Below are 20,184 nucleotides of genomic sequence, written 5' to 3'. Positions count from 1 at the left end.
ATCATAAAATGATTCACAGATTCAGGACAGAACAAAACAGCAAATGGATTCAGAGCCAACACATTTTACAGCACTTTAAAGGAACAGTGGGTAACAATTAGGGGGATCTATTGGCAGAAATGGAATATACTATTAATAAGTATGTTTTCTTTAATGTATGATCACCTGAAAATATGAATCATTGTGTTTTTAATTACCTTAGAATGAGCCGTTTATATCTACATAGGGAGCAGGTACTCTCCACAGAGTCCACCATCTTTTCCTGTGAGTAATGTTAATAACATTACTCACCTTCATCGGCGCCACTCTCTCTCTCTCTCTCTTGCTTCACCACTCACTTCCCACGTACACACACTTTAAGCACTCTACTCTTACAACAACTGGCTCTAGAGAGGGCCATTAGCATTTTCCATTGGCCACTGTAGCTCTTTAACATGCTTGGCACACCGGAGAAGTTGTAATCTGCAACCTCACCGCTAGATCCTACACACTGTTCCTTTAATAAATACTGCTCATATTGAAGCTATAACCAGGTAAATGCCCTCAAAAACCACCTGTGGGGTCAAAATGACGATCTATGAGAAAAAGATATTTAATAAGGTACAGGCTGTTATCTGTACTACCAGAGACAGAGATGAAGTATAGAAAAATACACAAAGCACAAACTAAAGAAAATTAGTTGCCATAGCAGGATGTTCTCTTTAACCCAATGACATCAAGAGCCCTTAAAAATTAGGAAATAATTAGGGAAATGAAACACAAAGTACAACGTCAGCAAAAGTTTCCCTAAATGTAAAAAAAAAAAAAAAAAGACACCATGTTGCTCAACTCTCCGTCACAAACGTCAGCAAGTCTGACTTTTACATGTCTGAGAATATGTGTTTGTGTCTCTGTTCCCATGCCTGCAGGCATGTCTGTATATGGCTCTTCTTGTACGCATTCATAGAAACGTGTAAATAAATGTCACAGTCGGCGTGTAGCTGTTTATCAGTGTTTGATATTTAAAACATATTTTGATACTTGTGTTTTCCTCTTCGTCAACATTGGCTGTCAGTTCACTCTTTGCATCACTGTGAAACTCCGGGTTGCTATGTTTTGTCATAGCTGTTGCTGTAGGTGTTTAATATCAGGATGTTTCCTCACTGGGTCTTCTGAGGTGATCTGAGTTCTCCGAGGTTTAGTCAGTTGAGGGCCGGAGCACTGCTAGGTGGGAGGGTGGGGGTGTCATCTCTAAATGCATCTGACTGAAGGTCTGCAGGAAAAAAAAACAGTACACTGTCTTTATTCTGTGTTTTTCAAACAATTTACATCACACTTTGGGCTTTTACACATTGCATAATGAAACTTGCATTAACTGCCATACAGATCCACAGTCACTCCAATCAGAGTTTTTAGCTCTCAGCATTGAAGATTTGAAACCCCCCACCCCCACCCCCACCCCCTCGTCCCCCAAAAAAATTTATTCCTAAAACATGTATTTCTCTCTTTTATTGTAGATGTAATATAAGTGTATTTTTCAAAGTAAAAGCAACAAAGAAAAGCTTGTAGAGTTTTAGAGAAGAGCAGACTTGAATGTGTCCTTTGAATGTGGCTACCTTATGTGTTTTTCTAGGGCTGCAACTAACAATTAGTGTCATCATTGATTAATCTATTGATTAGTTTCTTGATTAATCAATTAGTTATTTGGTCTATAAAATGTCAGAAAAATTGGCGATCATTGTTTCCCGAAGCCCAAGATGACGTCCTCAAATGTCTTGTTTTGTCCACAACTCAAAGATATGCAGATTACTGTCATAGAGGAGTAAAGAAACCAGAAAATATTCACATTTAAGAAGCTGGAATCAGAGCATTTATACTTTATTATTTTTAAAAAAATAACTCAAACCGATTTAATCGATTATCAAAATAGTTGGTGATTAATTTAATAGTAGACAACTACTCAATTAATCGTTGCAATTCTAGTGTTTTCTCGTTCACTAGCTTTAAATGTAACTTTCCCAAACAACCCAAGAGTATAAAACATTAAAATTGTATCAGATTATTATTATTTTTAAAGAGAATCTAGCCGTGCTTGTTAGCTATGCAACTAGTGTTTTGCAAACAATTTTTCTAGGCTGGTGCTTAGATTTTGAAAGTGGTAGCTGGAGTACATACGTGGTTATTAAAAGACTCCAGTAGACACACACACACACACACTTCTCCACCCAAAATGGAAGAAATAAGGCACCCTGGAAATGCTGACTGTGTGATAATCTACTGTAATACAGTGCTAGTTATTTGGTTTGTGGTGGCACCCAGTCTGGGTAGTAGTGCACACGCACACAATTTCCCATTAAAAATTAGGGAAGCGATTTGGCACAAATTGCTGACCGTGTGATAATCTACTGCAGCTGATGCTTGTTCTTTTTTCGGTTGAAAATATCTTGTTAAATGTGGAAGGAAAAAACCCAAATAAGTGGTTACAGTGGCTAATTTTGTCGTTTTTATATTCATGATTTCTTCTAAAGGCATGTGTCTTTGAAAGTTATTACTACCAAACTAAAGACATCCAAACAGAGCATTAGGATGTTTAAACAGATTTTGTTTAATCATAAAAGGTCATGTAAAGCAGAGAGCATGACAACATGTCCAACTCACCAATGAGTGTCAAGCCTTGCTGCTGGTTAAGTATAGCAGACGTCTCCTCTTCCTCCTCCTCTTCTCCCCAGTCTGCAATGTTAGCAGGAGGGATGCACTGCTCCAAGAACAGGTCCTCTTCGTCCTCCTCCATGTCCAAGTTCTCCGGAGGCCAGCGCAGCTCTCCGCTCTCCACCTCGCTCACCTCCGTGGGCTCCACAACGATGGAGGGCAGACGCTCCTTCTCGCGGTTGTGGTCCAGGGTGTTCAATGTGGTCTCTGGGCCCAGGACAACCTCAACGGGGTCAGGGAAGATCTGGAGGAAACCGGGGCAGAAATGTCATACTGAAGGTAAGTTCAGTTTACAGCAAAATACTTCAGAGTTAGTAGTTAATAGTTTTGAAATCAGGTGTATTATCCAGTTTTGACCACTCTCATATTGACTAATCCTACAGACACACACACACACACACATACACCTACGCAACGTCTGGACCATGGATTTTGTGTACTTATTGTGTCTCATCGGTTTTAATCCTTGTTTTTATCAGCATTTGTGTCACTACTGTCTAGCATTTTGTGACGAACCTGTTTTAAAGTAGTAAACGGAACATGAAATTGACATTTTATCTGATTCTTTTGTATTATCTTGGTGTGATAAATTCAACCGGATTGTGTTGCGACGCTTACTTGAACATGTCTGGTCACTGGGGGTGGAGGAAAAAGTCGATACAGCATAGTTTCACAGTATTTTGAGTGGCAATTTTGTATCAATACACAGATGTCAAGTATCAATCTTTTAAACTATTAACCTCTTAACAATCTGACAGGCTCAGTCTTAAAGCTAGAATGACGATGAAGTAGAGAAACTAAGGAATCGATTGGTACCAACCACGTCATGTTAGCTTTTCAGGAAGAACGCTAAATAACGGCCCAAAGCTTTGCAAAATTTTGGCGAGGAAAAACTGCCATGGCTGTTTTCAAAGGAGTCCGTTGACCTCTGACCTCAAGACATGTGAATGCAAACTCTTGAGATGAACAGACTGAAAACTGTATCTTATTAGATAAAATAGATGTTGACAAACTGCATAATTTGCAGCTGAAAAAAGGTAATAAATCGCAATATATCTTATGCAATACTCAGCATATCGCAAAATGTTTAAAATCGCAATAAGATTGTATCGTGACTTCAGTATCATGATAATATCGTATCGTGGGGCCTCTGGTGATTCCCACCACTACTGGTCACAGTACGATGATGGAACATACCTGGAATGGCAATCTTTGGTCCTTGCTATCCACGTCTTCACAGTTTAGCTCTCCGCTCATCTTGTCCATATATCTGCAGAGGAAACAAAGCCATAATGAGACTAGAACAGAGGCTAGAGTCACGTGCCATTTTCAGCATGGAAACATTCTCTTCTTTTTGCTAATCTGAAGCCTGCCTCGGTAAAAATTTAGAAACAAAGGTCCCCCATAGTTTTGGATGAAAGATCTCATTCCATTGATTATATCACAATCAGATCATATGCTTGTCAAAAACGAACCTTACCAACAAAACCACTAACATCTTCTACACCAAATAGTATATACACATACTTATATCTTTGAACGTCAGATGAATGATGTTTGCCACGTAGAATAACACAACAAATGCCAGAAATCTGCAGTGACTGACAGCTAACTACATGGAAAACTACCAGAGGAAATTCAGCCTCCATGGCCTTGTTTCTCTCGCTCTTATGTCTATCTGGCTTGTCTATAAGCCTCCCACAGCACAGCAGAGGTCCACAGTTGGACAGTCAGTGGCACTGGATGAAATCACTCCATCCGGTCTTCTATGAAATAACCCCTGCATGCCCCAGTGTCATAGCTGAATTACACTAGTATCACAGTATCCGGTATCCAGGCTTTTGATTGGTCAGACATTTCCTGTCCTACATGTCACTGGCCAAAGCTGGTCTGTGAATTATGTGACTATGTACGAGTGTGTGAGTCTCTTAACACACACATTGGAACACACTCATACTTCAGATTAGTGCAAATAGGGTCTGATACCAAAATGGATTATGTCCTGTGTCACTCATATTTAGTTTTCTTACACAGAGCCAGACAGAACAAATGTGCTGTTTTGTCAGCTCTTACAAAGAGCTGTGAGCCTCAGAAGCTTTTGAAGACCTCTATATCATCTCTCAGACACTATTTACACCATCTGGTGACCTGATTCTGTGACCTTTATCAGACTGTATATTGGGTCCACAGTCTGCAGTATCTGTAAAGCACTAGTTCCCAACCTGGGGGTCCTAACCCCCACTAGTTGTCTCCAAAGCTTCACAGGGGGTCGTGAGGCCTTCTTGATCTTAAGGGGTCTAAGACAACCTTTTTTAAAAAACAATATACAGTTGGCCTATATACTGTATCTATCATAATGACAGTGCAATATGTTAAATAGGGACAGTGCAATATGTCAAATTAGGACAGTGCAATATGTTGCATCTGTGTAATATTGGACTATTGTCTGTGCAATATGGGCAAGACGGTAGACGGTGCAGTGCACTACCTGGGTTCAATACCTGCCATGGTGTGTGTGATAGTATGTGCCATTATGTACGTGGACTGTGTATGTGTTGAAACGTCTGTTTCTGTGAAACTGTTTCCCCGTCTGATGTGGAATTGTTTATTATTGTTGTTGATGCTGTTTTAATTTAGTGTTTGTAACTGCAGTTGGACGGAGTCCAGGAAAAATTTCCCCACGGGGACAATAAAATGATATCTTATCTTATCAGCATTTCATTCCTCTCTGTGAAGAAAACTGTTATTAAATTGTTATTTTTGAAGTTTGGATTTTTATTTAAGATATAAACAGGATCAGGGCACGGTGAAGACCTGAACACAAGCTATGTTCATAGAGCCTTCTCTCTCTGCTAAACAGCCTCGTCCTGCATTAGGAAATTACGCAGTTAAACAACCAGAGAGCTGATAGAACAATGGCCAAGCGTCAGGGAGAAGAAAACAAAGAATTTGTCATTAAAAGAAGCCATTTAAGTATATATGAATGTTTAAAATAAAAAAAAATACATAATAGAGACAGAGAATTGTATTAAAAGTTCCTAAAAAATAACAGAAAAATTAGGAAATAATCTGCTCTAAATTCCTCCAAATGGCTCGTTTTACACAAACTTCCTTCAGTTATTGTGTTTACTATTTGGGTTAATTGTACAGTTTATCAGTTGTTCCTTACTGATATTGTTATGCATTGAATATAACATGAAATATCCATAAAATGTGTCACTTATTCAGGGGTGGTCAGTTTACTCAAAAGATAGGAGGAAGGTAAAAGTTTGGGAACCACTGCTGTTTGGGAGCCACTGCTGTTTGGGAACCACTGCTGTGTAGTGTAAGTGTGTAAGTATAGTCACTTGTTTCAGTTACAAGCATGAGCCTGTGTCCACATCCAATGCCAATCTGTTTATGGTTTCCAGAAAAGCCGACAGGGGATTAAGAAGGGCTGAGGATCTGTCCGAATCCTCTTTTTATCCCTCTCCTCTCCTTTTCTCACTGTCTGTCCTCTCCCCGTAAGTACCAATCATGGTTTGTTGCCATTCAGAAGCCTGGTGTAATGACAAAATCTGTTAAATCTCGCTTACTCTTTAATGAAATTTCGGTTGAAAGACGGATCTAATCTCCAGTCTTTCTGTTTTTAGACCCTGTGTCGGGTACTTTTTGGTATTTGCTAAGGCCAGCATTTGTCACATGCTACGTCAAACTAAGAACATAACTTAAATTAAACTATTTCGAAAGTGCTTGTGTGTTCTTCCCCGAAATGAACTGAGATATTTTGGTAGAGAACAGATGGTCACGCAGGAAAGGGTCCAGATATACAGCAGATTAATTTTATGTCATTATGTATGTGCAGGAGCTCAACAGAGTGTTTCAGACAGAGGGGGAAAAGTATGGAACATTAAAGCATGTAAACATGTTCTAGTAGAAACCCAAAATACAAGTATGCACCTGAAAATAATAGGTAATAATAGGTCCCCTTTAATTCATTCACAGATGAATTATGCGACTGTGTTTACACCTCTCTTCTCGCGTGACCTCATTCCAGCTAATCATGCTTGGTGTAAGCTGTGTTGTTAATGAACGTGACTCGCGATCACGGCTGCTCAACACTCATTCACGATAGTTTGGACGAGAGATGGCTTTGAATGTACCAGTAAGCCCAGTTATATTCAAAAATTGTCAGACCGATGGACTTATGGACACATACCCCCCTTCCACGCATCATAGCTGTGTCAGCTTGCTTTAAAAAAAGAAAAAGGAAAAATGATGTGGGTAGTTTTATGTGTGTGTCAAAGATTAAATATGTGTTTTGAAAATTACACATTTACGCCTATTTGTTCTCGTGATTATGACTCATGTACAAGTTTTCCTCAAATACAATAATTTTAAGCCTCTGGTATGATAGTTTAAAATTTCCCATCTGACAAGGCTGTTTTTGTCTTACAACTTTAACCCTTTCACAGTGTGTTTTCAGTTCATGAAAGTTAATTGTAACATTTTGGTTGCCTAAAAATGTCTTATTCAGCGTTAGGTTGTACTTCGCTCCACCATAGTGTCACTTCTGGTTGCAAAAAGCCAAGATGGTGAGGCTTCAAAACGGCAGTCCACAAACCAATGGGTGACGTCACGGTTACTACGTCCACTTCTTATATACAGTCTATGGTTAGCATGTCGACGTTAACATTTACGTCAAAGCACTTCTGTGCCAAAGTGCAGCCTTAAGCTGCTAACTTGGCTGCAGACTGTTAATCTCGTTCTAAGATATACAGCCCTCTTTATAGTTGATTCATTAGTTTGGTTGTATGCAAGTGCACACGTGTGTCTGCCATAACAGAGGCCCTCTACAAGCCAATATAAATGTCTACTAGATGACTAGTTTGAGAAGCATACAATACGCTTTACGTCAAGTAGGACAGGAAGTAAGTTTCAACAACTGAGAATTTTTTAAATTGCATCAACTGGTTTCTCTCTCTCTCTCTCTCTCTCCAATTTATTTCCTCTGATTTCCTCAAATTTTGCCGTAATGTGACAGATTTCCGGCTCAGTGTTCCCACCAACATCCTTAAGTTCATTGTACAATATGACAAATGAAGAAACACTAAGCCAGTTTGCACAACCGTCAAAACGAGGACGCCCTGTTCTCGTCTAAATAGGATCAGCTTTGGGAGGATGCTATCATTTTTGACCCACTTGTGAATGTGCGCAGCCCTACAATTCAATTTCTGATATTATGCCGCTGACAACTGTGTCACGCTAAGCTGTTTGTGTGCCACCTGGGATGGAAACTTTCAGCAGATATTATGATGAAGAAGCTTAACCTCCGTGTAATCCCGCTCATATACACTCCGTCCAAACACCTGCACGTTTCAGCTCAGTCAACAATCAGTCTGTGTTTGTGCAGCGTGCTGTATTTTGCATGCCACTGGATCAAACATGCAGTATTTAAAAAAAATTTTTACCAATAATAGTTATAATTTAGAGATTATTGAAGGGAAGATATAGGATTTAATAAAACGACAGAATAAATCAGTTAAACTGATACACAAACCTCATGGGGAGATTTTTATAGGCTTTCATTCAAACCATGATGACCACAAGTCAGATGATCAGTGAAACACACAGCTAAATTTAAACGCCTCTAAGTGCCAAACCGAGTTCACTCTAAGATTAGCGTTATCAGGAAGAGGAAGGATGGCAGTGTGGTAGAACTGTCGCAATGTGCGATGAAGAACTACTTAGCAAACTAAGTATGCTTTTATTTTCCTGTTCCCATCACAGAAACAATTTGCTTATCATTTAAGTACTGTAAACTACTGGACTTTTTTTGTATTTCTGCAGTCACCTCTTATCCATTCAGACGGACAGATATAGTGAGATAAATGGGCCACAAACTGATTAGATCAAAGTGAAAGGTTTCTTGCAACTTGCGGTTCTTGTGCAATGAATGAAATGATGCTGAAGAAATTCTGAGGCACCATGACAGCAGGCCACGATGGTTTCCTGTTTCATCAGAACTACTTTACACTTCACCAGCATCACCAGAGCTGGACTGTTAAACATATGCCCAGGATTAAAGAAATCTCTTGTACCAAGTTGCACCATTTATTGGGATCGAAAGCTCCAGAACAGCTACTAAATGTTCCATCTCAAGCTAAGTTGCTAAAGTGCTCAGAAGAAATTTGAACATCTACAATTCAATCACACCTGAAGTGCTGTTGATTGTATGATGCATGTGAAAGCCCCAGAACAGCTGCTAAATGGACCTTGGGTTGAAACTGTTTGGTCAACCATACTTTCATGAGAAGTCACATGTGTTGGCTGAATTAAACTCATCTCAACTTTCTGTTCCTGATCATATCTTCACCTGCATCAAGGGTGTCAGTGTCGTCAGGTTAAAGGTCATGTTGAGTACCTCTCAGCCTGGGAGAATCCCATAGTTTTTGCTAGTGTGAATGGTATTTGTGCCTGAAATACACACACACACACACACACACACACACACACACAAAAACTTCAGCAGCCTCTTACCCCTCACTTGCAGTCAGGCAGATGTCCTCTCCATCTTGGCACAGCTCCACAGTGGTGAAGCTCGTCTCCTCCACAGTGAGTGCAGGTAACGCTAGAGGGGTTGCTGGAGGAGATGAGCAGCTCCCACAGCATTCCCCCTCCGCAGAGCCCTCAGCGAGGCTTTTGGCCTCCAGGGCGAAGCCTGGATGGGACGGGGGGTCCCAAACCCTCAGGTGTCCCGGACGTTTAGCCGAGGATCAGGAGGTGGATGTGGGCCTGGTTTCCTTTGTCAGTTAGGACGGCACCTTTCTCACTTGTCCAGGTCCGTGCTGAGTGTGTCTGCTAGCCCAAAGCCTACATGTGCTCCCAACTTCCTTCCTCATGTCTCTCTCAATATCCCTCCCCCGTCCCTGCCCACCCCACTGCCAGGCTTTGGAGAGGAGCGGGATTAACGTCTCTTTCGATTACAGAGGCTGGATGGGTGACGTCAGCCAAGCTTGACAGTCCCCTCTGATGAGTTGGCACACTGTGTCGCTCGCTGGTGCATCTGTAAGGAAACATATAAAGGGCACACAGATGGCACATGGCCCCACTGCTGATGAGAGCTAAATTGACTCAGGAGGAGCATAACTGCTCACAAAATGGGCAAGGAGGAATAGTTTAGATATGAGCTCATTTCTATCTTCCCCATCCTGTCTGTTTGTCCACCATGCCCCATCTCTCTCTCTCTCTCTGTTCCACACTGTGTGCCGTTGCTCCATCAGTGGATTTAGATTTGGACGATTCATGGAATTAGCCCAGGGATCAAGGGCTCAGGGGTGGGGAGGGTAGGGGATATATATATTTATATATAACAGGCTCCAACTATTGCTAAACAGACAGCACAGTGCTAACAGCAGTGTGTAATCCCCTCTGTAGGCTAAGTCAGTAGGCTATATATGGAACAAGGTGGTGACGGAGCTCGTGCAACATGAAGGGCGTCCTGCTGCTGCAGAACTATGAGAGAAGAAAAGTCTGAAAGCATCTTTCAAATAATGGTCATGTGTTGTATAGTCTGTCAATAGCGGACTCAGGCTGTCTGAGAAAAAAAATGAAAAGGGCACCAGCTGCCCGCGATGGGGCAGCATGACATTTTATAGCATGTAGGGCAGCCTACATGCTATAAAACGAAAAAAAGTGTGTATGTGTGTGTTTGTGGTTTGAGGCGGCGATGGTGTGTAACTGCGGCCTACTTTCTCAATTTTAGGGGCATCATAGAGGGCACTTTATCATGTTTTCTTTACTGGAAGGGCGCCCTAGATGGCACTTTATCATGTTTTCTCTACTGGAAGGCCACCCTAGAGGGCATTTCATCACATTTTCTCTACTGGAAGGCCACCCTAGATGGCACTTCATCATGTTTTCTCTACTGGAAGAGCACCCTAGAGGGCACTTCATCACATTTTCTCTACTGGAAGGCCACCCTAGAGGGCACTTTATCATGTTTTCTTTACTGGAAAAGCACCCTAGAGGGCACTTTATCATGTTTTCTCTACTGGAAGGCCACCCTAGAGGGCACTTTATCATGTTTTCTTTACTGGAAAAGCACCCTAGAGGGCACTTTATCATGTTTTCTCTACTGGAAGGCCACCCTAGAGGGCACTTTATCATGTTTTCTTTACTGGAAAAGCACCCTAGAGGGCACTTTATCATGTTTTCTCTACTGGAAGGCCACCCTAGAGGGCACTTTATCATGTTTTCTTTACTGGAAAAGCACCCTAGAGGGCACTTTATCATGTTTTCTCTACTGGAAGGGCACCCTAGAGGGCACTTCATCATGTTTTCTATACTGGAAGAGCACCCTAGAGGGCACTTTATCATGTTTTATCTACTGGAAGAGCACCCTAGAGGGCACTTTATCATGTTTTATCTACCATAAGGGCATCCAAGAGGGCGCTTTTGCTGTGGTTTGTTTGAACATGGGGACAAAAGTGTACTCTGTTATTAACATTGGAAAGTCCATCACACAATTAACTCTCTATTTAAATGGGCAACAGATCATCAATTTGAGTGATTCAAATGAGTTTGAATCTGCATGAAATGCCCACATATTTACATATTTGTAAGTTGTACAAAATCAAAATATATATACAGTAGAGTCAAATGCAGTGTCAGGGGAAATTTCCAGGCCAATATTTGTTGTGTGACAATTGCTCTCAAAATTGGTGACAAAAATCGTATCTTACCTTCTAGAGACTACAATAACCGTGAGCTGCTTTCTACCTACAGTATAGTATAAGCTAATTGCAGGTTAGTTGCAGCTATGTGTCACTTGTTCATGGTGACGAGCAGGAGCGGAAAACTCAGTGGCAGCGGCTAGTGGGCAGATGAGGAAGGTCAGATCTTACAAGAAAAGGGTCTAACTGTGTAATCTCCCACCATGTACATGAAATGGCCAATGAAGAACAAGTTTAAATCAATCTGTGTGCAACTATACATTTAATATACATTTGATCTTTTTACTGTAATTGCAAGTCATGTTTCAGACGAGGGCAGCATTGTACCTAGTAGTCAGAGATCCCACCAAGTCTCAGACTATTTATCGATTCACCAAATAATCAATTCATAGTGTTAGATAGACATAGATGGTGTTAAACTAACAGACCGGTAGAATTATATAGACACAACAATGCTTTTCAAACGCGTCCAAGCTTTATTAAAGGTTAGCACTCTGCAAACCAGAAAAACCACATTGGCTTTGCTTCTGTCAAGCTGTCAAAATGTGCAGCAACCACTCCTTTCCTCGGCAGCAGCAGGTAAGGAGCTCTTCACTCATTCATGTTAAATCTGTTTAAGTTAAGTTCCATAAATAGTGTCAATATAAATTGTCAAACTGTTTGTCAGCTCAGTGAATCACTTTTAAATGACTTTTCTATGATTGTAAAACTATACCTGTTGTATTTTACTTTGTAGGAAATCTCGTAAACAGGAATTTTGAAGCGTATTTGCATGCATGTATACAGTCTGACTGCTTTTTTACACTATGCAAAAAGCTGAAATGACTGTATTATACCAAAAAACATAAATCTAAACATTGCAACCAATGTTTTTTTTTTATCTTTTTGACAGGAGTTCATCAGGCCATCATTTGATGTTTAGTCATGGGGATTTTGTGCAGTTTGTGCAGTGGTCAGGACGACTCTGGTAAAGCTGGTAAATGCATTTTTTTATTAATATATGCAAAAATACCATAACATTTCACTTCTGTTCAGTGTCTGTCATTCCACCTTTCATGTGTAAAAGCAGTGTAACAAGACAAGACATGATCCTGAATTTCACAGCTAAGTATGTTATTACTGTTTTAGGCAAACCTACTCCAGAAGAACCAAAAGAAGGAAAGATTGTTATTCCTGACATCCCACCTCCAAGTAAGCCACTGTTCATCTGAGGAAAATAATCCACATGTTACTGCACAGACCATGTATTCTAATAACTAATCTACTTTGTTGTCACCACTACAGGAAAAGTAGTCGCCTTCACAGCCAAGCTGAACGTCGCTCACAGCACCCCGTACCACTCTGGTGTCCTGAAGCTCGTGGATGTGTTGGCCAACGAGGGAGACGGCTACGATCCCGACACCGGCTACTTCACCTGCCCTCTGGAGGGACTTTATCACTTCACCGTGCACATGTCTGTGTTAGGTCGGGCTCAGTGTGCCATATATAAGAATGGAGAGAGTTTGGCATCAGTGTATCACACTAGTCTCCCAAATAATTGTTGCCAAGTGGCCAGTATCAGTAGCACAACGCAGCTGTCTGAGGGAGACAAGGTGTGGGTGAATTTATGGGGTCATGGTCGACATGAAATCATCGCCACAGAAGATAATGATACTGTCTTTGTCGGGTTTCATTTAGGGTAAGGGAGTCACATAGAGTTTGAATGTTTCTGAAATGTGTTCAGTTATGTCGTGTGACTATGAATTTATCATAATTGTAACCTGTGGTGGAATGTAACAAAGTACATTTACTCAAGTAATGTACTTAAGTACAATTTTGAGGTACTTTACTTGAGTTTTTCCATTTTATGCTACTTTACACTTAGAAATATTGTAATTTTACTACTTTTTACAGATTCAGATTAATATAAAATATAACTAATATTTAACAGCAATCAACTAATGAATAATTATGTATTATTATAGAGCTTCAATAATTATAATCCAATAATATAAATGGGCCATTCTGCATAATGAGTACTTCACTTTTGGTACTTTAAGAATATTTTGATGCTAATAGTTATGTACTTTTAATTAAGTAAACTTTTGATTGCAGGACTTTTACTTGTAACAGATTATTCTTACACTGTGGTATTAGTACTTTTACTTCAGTGAATGTTCTGAGTACTTCTTCCACCACTGTGTGTAACTGATTATTAACTGAATGTAATAAATTGTTTTTACCATACAGTACAATTTTGGTTATATGTTTTTAGTTGTGTTTATTTTTGTACTTTGAATTCCTAAATCATCTGTTTACAAAGATATTTTATATTTAAGAGAGTATGCACATCAATTTTGTTTGTGTCAATGCATCAAATTAGCACTTAGATTGTTCTTGCCATGTCTTGAACATTTAACAATTGAATATGTTTCTGGGCAAGCATTGAAGCTTATGACAAGGCTGGAAGTCATTTGCATATTGCACCTGAAAGCAACTATGCACAACTTTAAGCTGTCCTGTGCCTCAGGCATGCACAGACCAAAGGTAAAGACTGAGTACATATTTCATGCAAAATTATCACCATATATATATGATTTTTTCCCCATCATGTATACAATATATGTACAACACATAACCTCATCACTTGTGGTATTTTTCACCCAGTTTGAGCACCAATGAGCTCTAATTTCAGTAGATTATAACTTCAAGAATTGGTGTTATTGTTATTCTTACACATGTCCTCCACCACAGTTCTGCAAAATGCAAATCAGTGAGCTCACAACTTTATGCTTGTTCTGACAGAGAACCAACAATACCTGTTTTTAAATATCAGCCTACATGCCAAGAACATGTTGAAATATTTGTTGTTGATTCTTTTTCTAAAAATGGAGCTGTGACAACATGTAAAAGCCAGAGGCGCTACAACTGATTACCAGTTTGTGAACCTGTGGCTGTGTTTATTTCTCAATTCTGCTCTTAATCTCCCCTGTGGTTTAGGTTTACTCACTTCTCTCTTATCCTGCCACAAGAAGATTAATATCATTTTAAAGAAATCTGATCGAAATCCAGTTTAGATATTGAATACAAATCACGGTCAATAACAGCATAGAGTGTGCCTCACATACTCAACAAACAACTTTATAAAAATTCAGCTATGTAGAATGTAATATTCTGAATACCATCACTAAACTTTATCTTTGCAAACAGTAAGTCTATAATTACTGCAGACAAGCAACTCTGTCTGAACAAGAATTTGAAGAATGACAGACAGACGCTTGATCCCGTATCTGTCAGTGCAAAGTGTCTTTTTCACTATGAACCCACAACTGCTTGAGTCTGAATTAAATATAAATACTGTACAAAAACATTCATCACTGTACAGTATTTATAACATATGTGTATTTCTCCTACACGGTCACTTTGGACCGCGTGTGATATTCTGTTGTTGTTGTGCTGTGCCTTCTCTGTCGGTCTGTGGTCTTTTTAATTGCGAGACAATCTCTACACCAAGGCCACTTCCTTCCTTAATGTCAAAAACAACCACATAAATACTGTTGTTACTCTATGATTACACTTAATCGCTATGAAAAATGTTTGTCAGCCTCTAAAACTTGTAATTACCACACCTTGTTTTAAGAATCTGACTACTTGCATAACCTTTTAGCATGTTGCTTCAACACGTGACACTCTGCAAACCAGAAAAACAGCCTCACTTGTGTCTACCTGTTCAGCTGAACACTTTTCTGCAAGGCAGCAACAGGTACGGATCTCTTTGTTGTATTAAAAGATTTGTTGTATTTGTATCAGAATTTGCAATCAAATCTTATCAAAATGAACTGGAAATACTTTTTTAGACTATGATTTGTGGTTTTGCAATGGATATTTGATCAACTTATATATTACTGAAGGTATATTTTATATCTTTTATAACTGCATTTTTTGCAATTTGACTTTCTTTTTAACAGAAGAGTGTCCCGCCATCCTCAGTCTTCAGTCATGGCAAATGGTAAATGCTTTTATAAATGAATTTGTCAGTCATGATGCATGTGCAATTTCGAGGGTGTCAGAGAATCCTTTATTTTGAAATAGAAAGGGCAGACAAAAAGGTTTGAGTTGCCGTCTTGAAATGAAAATCATAGTACAACATATTGATACTGTTTAATGTCTGAACCTAATGTCTGTCTTTGCCCACGTTAGGTAGACCTGTTGCCTTCACCGCCAAGCTGAATGTCGACGACAGCCACCCAAAACACTCTGGAGCCTTGAAGTTTGGCACCGTGCTGCTCAACGAAGGAGGAGGCTACAGTCGTGACACCGGCGTCTTCACCTGCCCCATGGAGGGCCTCTATCACTTCATGGTGCACGTGACAGTATACGGAAGCGGACAGTGCGCCATATTCAAGAATGGAGAGAAAGTAGTGTCGCTATATCACAAAAATGAGCCAGATAGTCTCAGTTATAACAGTAGTCAGGTGGCCAGTATGAGCAGCGTGGTCAAACTGTCTAAGAGAGATGAGGTCTGGATTGATTTATGCGGTCAGAGTCGAAATGACATCTTTGCAACAGAGGATAATGATACTGTCTTCACTGGGTTTTATTTAAGGTGAAGCTGTCATCGTCATGTGTTATGTTATGCGCTTCCTCATAATTGCCATATTACCTTATGATCTTATTTGAAATTGCTGCTTGTCTGAAATTAAATAAAATATTGGGTGTTGATTAATAAAACTGGTGAATTTGTCTCTCTTTTAGCATCATGTTGATGCAATACTCCATAAAACCAGGAACATTGTGCTAATGTGTACTGTTAGTTCAAATTAATTTATAGGTGTGGTTTCTGTGTAACAGAATCTACGATGAGAATAAGCTATAATTCTTCATCCAAGTAGTCTAAAAACTATAATTCAAATCAGAACCTGCTATCGCCCCCAAGTTGCACCGATTAACACTGGACAAGGACTAAAAGTTGTTCCTCTTTTCTGATGCTGTCACCGGTGTGTTTCATTAGTAACAGGAGCAAAACAGACCTGAATTCTGCTTTTTTTTTTATCTGACTCATCCAGCTCTGCAATTATCCCACATCTCAGACAGCTGATTGACAAGAATTAGAAGAATTTGAACCAGTTACAGGTTGATTTTCTGGAGCAGGAAGTTGCATTTGAAGTCTGGTTCTGCTGTATTGTCCTGTTGTCATTGCATGAATCAGTCTGAATTTCTAAGTTTTCAACATGTCTGTGCACCAGTTAGATAAGTTCCTGTTTTTAAAGTTAAAGTGTCATTTTATGTTGCTTTGTATTTATAGAACAATTTAGCAAGGAATGATTCTTCCGTTTAAAAAATCAAACATTTACTGTATATAAAGAATTCTTCTGTGAAGTACTGTGAAGGCTCCCTTGTCATTTAAATATTTTGGGGGGAAAAAGCTTTCAAGCTGAACGAACAGTTTGCAGCAGAAACCAGAAGAACAACTTCAGCTTCTCTGCTTGTTTCTTTAACATTTGCAGCATTCCCCCGCAAGACAGCAAACAGGTAAGAAGCACTTTGCTCTCGAGTTAGATTGTTTTTACTCATGCTAACATTTGCAAAGACATTTGAAGGGGCATTTGAAGAGTTTGCCTTAGACTGGAGTGTTAGTATGTTTTTGTTTTGCATTGATGAGAGAAATGCAGTGAAATTCAGACAGGGAGAGTAAAATGTAACTTACATGGCAGTAATTCAGTCATTTGTATTGTGAACTGCATCCTTCACACTTAACCATGTAATCTTGTATAACTACCATTCACTTTTATTTTACAAGTCTACAAATTCACAGCTTGTAGACATACAAGTTAAATTGCTGATATTATGTTGTATACATCACAATATTGCACTCATTTAATTCTTGTTCTTTTACAGACGTGCACTACGACATCATCAGAAGTCTCAGTCATGACTTATGAACCAGGCCGGGGAGACAACCTTCCTTCATCAGGTAAAAAAAACAAAAAACAGCATTTTAAACAATGTTTTTATTATTGTGGAAGGCCATAATAAGAATATCTGCCAACATTTCATAGATTCACTTTTTAATCTGGAGAGTCAGACAAACTATCTAATAGTCAAAAAGGTCACTAGATAGACAGTGTCACCCCCTGCTGGGTGTTTATGTGCATTACTACACAACAGGCTGAGATCTATTTTACACACAACTGTGGCCACCAATTCAATACACATTTTTAAAAGACTGTACTTTTGATGTTCACTATAAAGTTTTAAAAATGTGGTCCAGGGAACCCCAGGGGTCCTTGGAGGAGTTGCAGGGGATCATTTATTTTCATTCATAAATAACGCAATGACAGAATGTGTGACTATTTTGGTCATGGGTTTCATACACTTTATGTAATTAAACATCTAAAAGCAAAAATCCCATCAGATGGGGGATCGTGGTCTAATTTGTGTCAGTTTAGGGGTCCTTGACGAAAGGTTTGGGAACCACTGCACTATACTATAATAAGGGACTGTACAAAAATTATTAGGGAGGAGGGGTGTTACAGTAAGAAGTTTTTCTTCTTTCTGAAGGAAGGAAAGTCTATTTTTTCAGAAAGAGTGGAGGAGGGTCTTTTAAATTAGATAGAAATAGATATAATTAATCAAGTATCTTTCAAGAGAGCACATCATTTGTCATTACAGCAGCTCCCACCTTCTCTTTGTTCTACATCTTAACACAAATCAGAACTTCATTAAAGTAAAATTTGTCCAAAAAGTGTATATAAGTCATATAAAGTGACAGCTCTTGGTTTATAAAGAAAGAATGGCTGAAATATATGCATCATTTTGCCATAATAAATTTCACTTCTATTGGGGAATTGATTTATTGGTGGCTATGTGAAATCCCTTTAACATATTAAGATTTAAATTGGAGAACACCACTTTAAATTCTTGCACTATTAGTTATTGATAGAAAAATGGATTGTACCAATCAATTTGAGATATTGGAGGGTGTGAAGGTGTTGCAATTTTTCCCTTAGTCGAGGGTAAGGTCCAAAAAATATTAATAATACTGGAAAAAATGTAAACATAATGTGTAACCCCCCATCCCCTCCCCAATCATTTTCATACAGTCCCTAACTGATTTTGTCTTGACTGTAAACAACATTTCACCTCACAAATGATTAGTTGAGTTCAATCATGAAAGCACATAAGGTTTTCTATCTTGTGACAGACACAGACTAGGTTTAGTTTGACAACATTGTAACCTTGTTCTAATTATCATGGTGTCGCCCACTCTAGGCATTGTAGCTTTCACGGCCAAGCTGAAGGCCGACGACAGCTACCCCTGTCACACCGGAGTCCTGAGGTTTGGCACTGTTCTGGTCAACGAGGGAGGAGGCTACAGTCGTGACACGGGCGTCTTCACCTGCCCCATGGATGGCTTCTATCACATCACTATACATGTGTCTGTGTATGGACGTGGACAGTGTGCTTTACTCAAAAATGCGGAGAAAGTAGTGTCTCTGTATCACACCACTCTGCCTGATAAGTGTAGCCAAGTGGCCAGTATGAGCAGTGTGATCAAACTGTCTAAAAAAGACGAGGTCCATGTGCATATCTTTGGGCCTGGTAAAAACGATATCTTTGCAAGTGAAGATAACGACACTGTTTTTACTGGGGTTCGTTTGGGTTGATGACATTAGTATCAAAACATCAATAAAAGTTCTTGGGTGTGCCAATGATCTAGTACCATTTCAGTGTGTTCATTATTGGGTGAAGTCTGTCACATGAATGTTACCTTGTGCTTTTGTATCATTAATGTTTTACTGAAATTAAAGTCTCCCGTCACAGGCTAGATTTTTTAAAGCCTGAAAACAGAGCCATGAGGAGGTGCAGAAGTTTAGTTTTCGCTCAGAACACTTGAAATACAATATGCTGAAAGTTATTATGGATTTTTTTTTTTATTGTGTTATAAAGTGATTACAAAACAAGTGAAGACATGTGCAGGGACATATATAAAAAAGACCAAAAGATATTATACAGCAACAAAACAACACAAGGGGATAAAAGCAGGTTGAAAAATGTGTGTGTGTGTGTGTGTGTGTGTGTGTGTGTGTGTGTGTGTGTGTGTGTGTGTGTGTGTGTGTGTGTGTGTGTGTGTGAGAGAGAGATGTGGATATCATGGATCATATATGACATATAGATAGATAGATATACTTTATTGTCATTGTCATTGAAAACAACGAAAAACAGTTTAGCAGCTCTTTGCAGTGAAAAAACAAACATTAAAACATTCAGTCACAAGTAGAACAATAAATAAGTGGATCATCATAAAGTGCAAATTATGGTTCAGCAGCTACTCTATATATCTACTCTTAAACACATATACTGTACACATGCACACATATCTACACATACATATATCCTTCATTTTATGTGTAGAGCATAGGGGGAACAAAAAGAAAATAAATGAGTAAAATATATATATATATAATACAGTATATATACATACACATATATATTAATAATATGAATAATAATAGAGATGATGATGATGAGGTCATCATAACAATATCAATAACAATAATAATACAACACTTACAATAATAAGTGAGATAAATAAATAAATCATGGATTTTTTTTGTCCAATGATGCCAAAAATATTCATCCTATTGCAGGTTTAAAGGGACTATTTGTAACTTTGTACGCGCATAAATGTAGCGGGTCGTCACACATGCGCGCTCGCATATGCGCGTTCGCGTGTAGCCGCTGTACCCTCCTCCTCTGCCTGCTCGCCTTCACTCAGACAGCTCAGCTCGCTCCACCTCTA

The 20,184-nt window shown here is 39.2% G+C and overlaps 2 protein-coding genes across 3 annotated transcripts; one reads left to right on the top strand and one right to left on the bottom strand.

Moving 5' to 3' along the window:
- Positions 1 to 517: 517 nt before the first annotated feature.
- lbhl (LBH regulator of WNT signaling pathway, like) lies at positions 518 to 9,439 on the bottom strand. The gene is made up of 4 exons (XM_037776439.1): positions 9,208 to 9,439; positions 3,886 to 3,958; positions 2,638 to 2,932; positions 518 to 1,252 (listed from the first exon to the last, which is right to left on the bottom strand). Exons 2-4 carry the CDS (start codon positions 3,952 to 3,954, stop codon positions 1,182 to 1,184), a joined length of 435 nt encoding a protein of 144 aa, XP_037632367.1. The 5' UTR covers positions 3,955 to 3,958; positions 9,208 to 9,439; the 3' UTR covers positions 518 to 1,181.
- On the top strand, positions 2,834 to 19,096 carry LOC119492074 (complement C1q and tumor necrosis factor-related protein 9-like). 2 transcript variants are annotated; one of them, XM_037776437.1, is made up of 4 exons: positions 2,834 to 2,967; positions 12,295 to 12,378; positions 12,531 to 12,593; positions 12,687 to 13,628. In XM_037776437.1, the coding sequence occupies exons 2-4, from the start codon at positions 12,327 to 12,329 to the stop codon at positions 13,082 to 13,084; spliced, it is 513 nt and encodes a 170-aa protein (XP_037632365.1). In that variant the 5' UTR covers positions 2,834 to 2,967; positions 12,295 to 12,326; the 3' UTR covers positions 13,085 to 13,628. The 2 variants fall into 2 exon arrangements, with proteins under 2 accessions (XP_037632365.1, XP_037632366.1); XM_037776438.1 differs by lacking the exons at positions 12,295 to 12,378; positions 12,531 to 12,593; positions 12,687 to 13,628 and adding exons at positions 16,889 to 16,913; positions 17,280 to 17,355; positions 18,654 to 19,096 and having other exon boundaries at positions 2,836 to 2,967.
- The last annotated feature ends 1,088 nt before the right edge of the window (positions 19,097 to 20,184 follow it).

The sequence above is a fragment of the Sebastes umbrosus genome, chromosome 7 (genome assembly GCF_015220745.1).
Source record: "Sebastes umbrosus isolate fSebUmb1 chromosome 7, fSebUmb1.pri, whole genome shotgun sequence".
In the NCBI taxonomy this organism is placed as follows: domain Eukaryota; kingdom Metazoa; phylum Chordata; class Actinopteri; order Perciformes; family Sebastidae; genus Sebastes; species Sebastes umbrosus.
The sequence above is the reverse complement of the archived record's forward strand: the minus strand, read 5'-3'. Positions and strand labels throughout refer to the sequence as shown.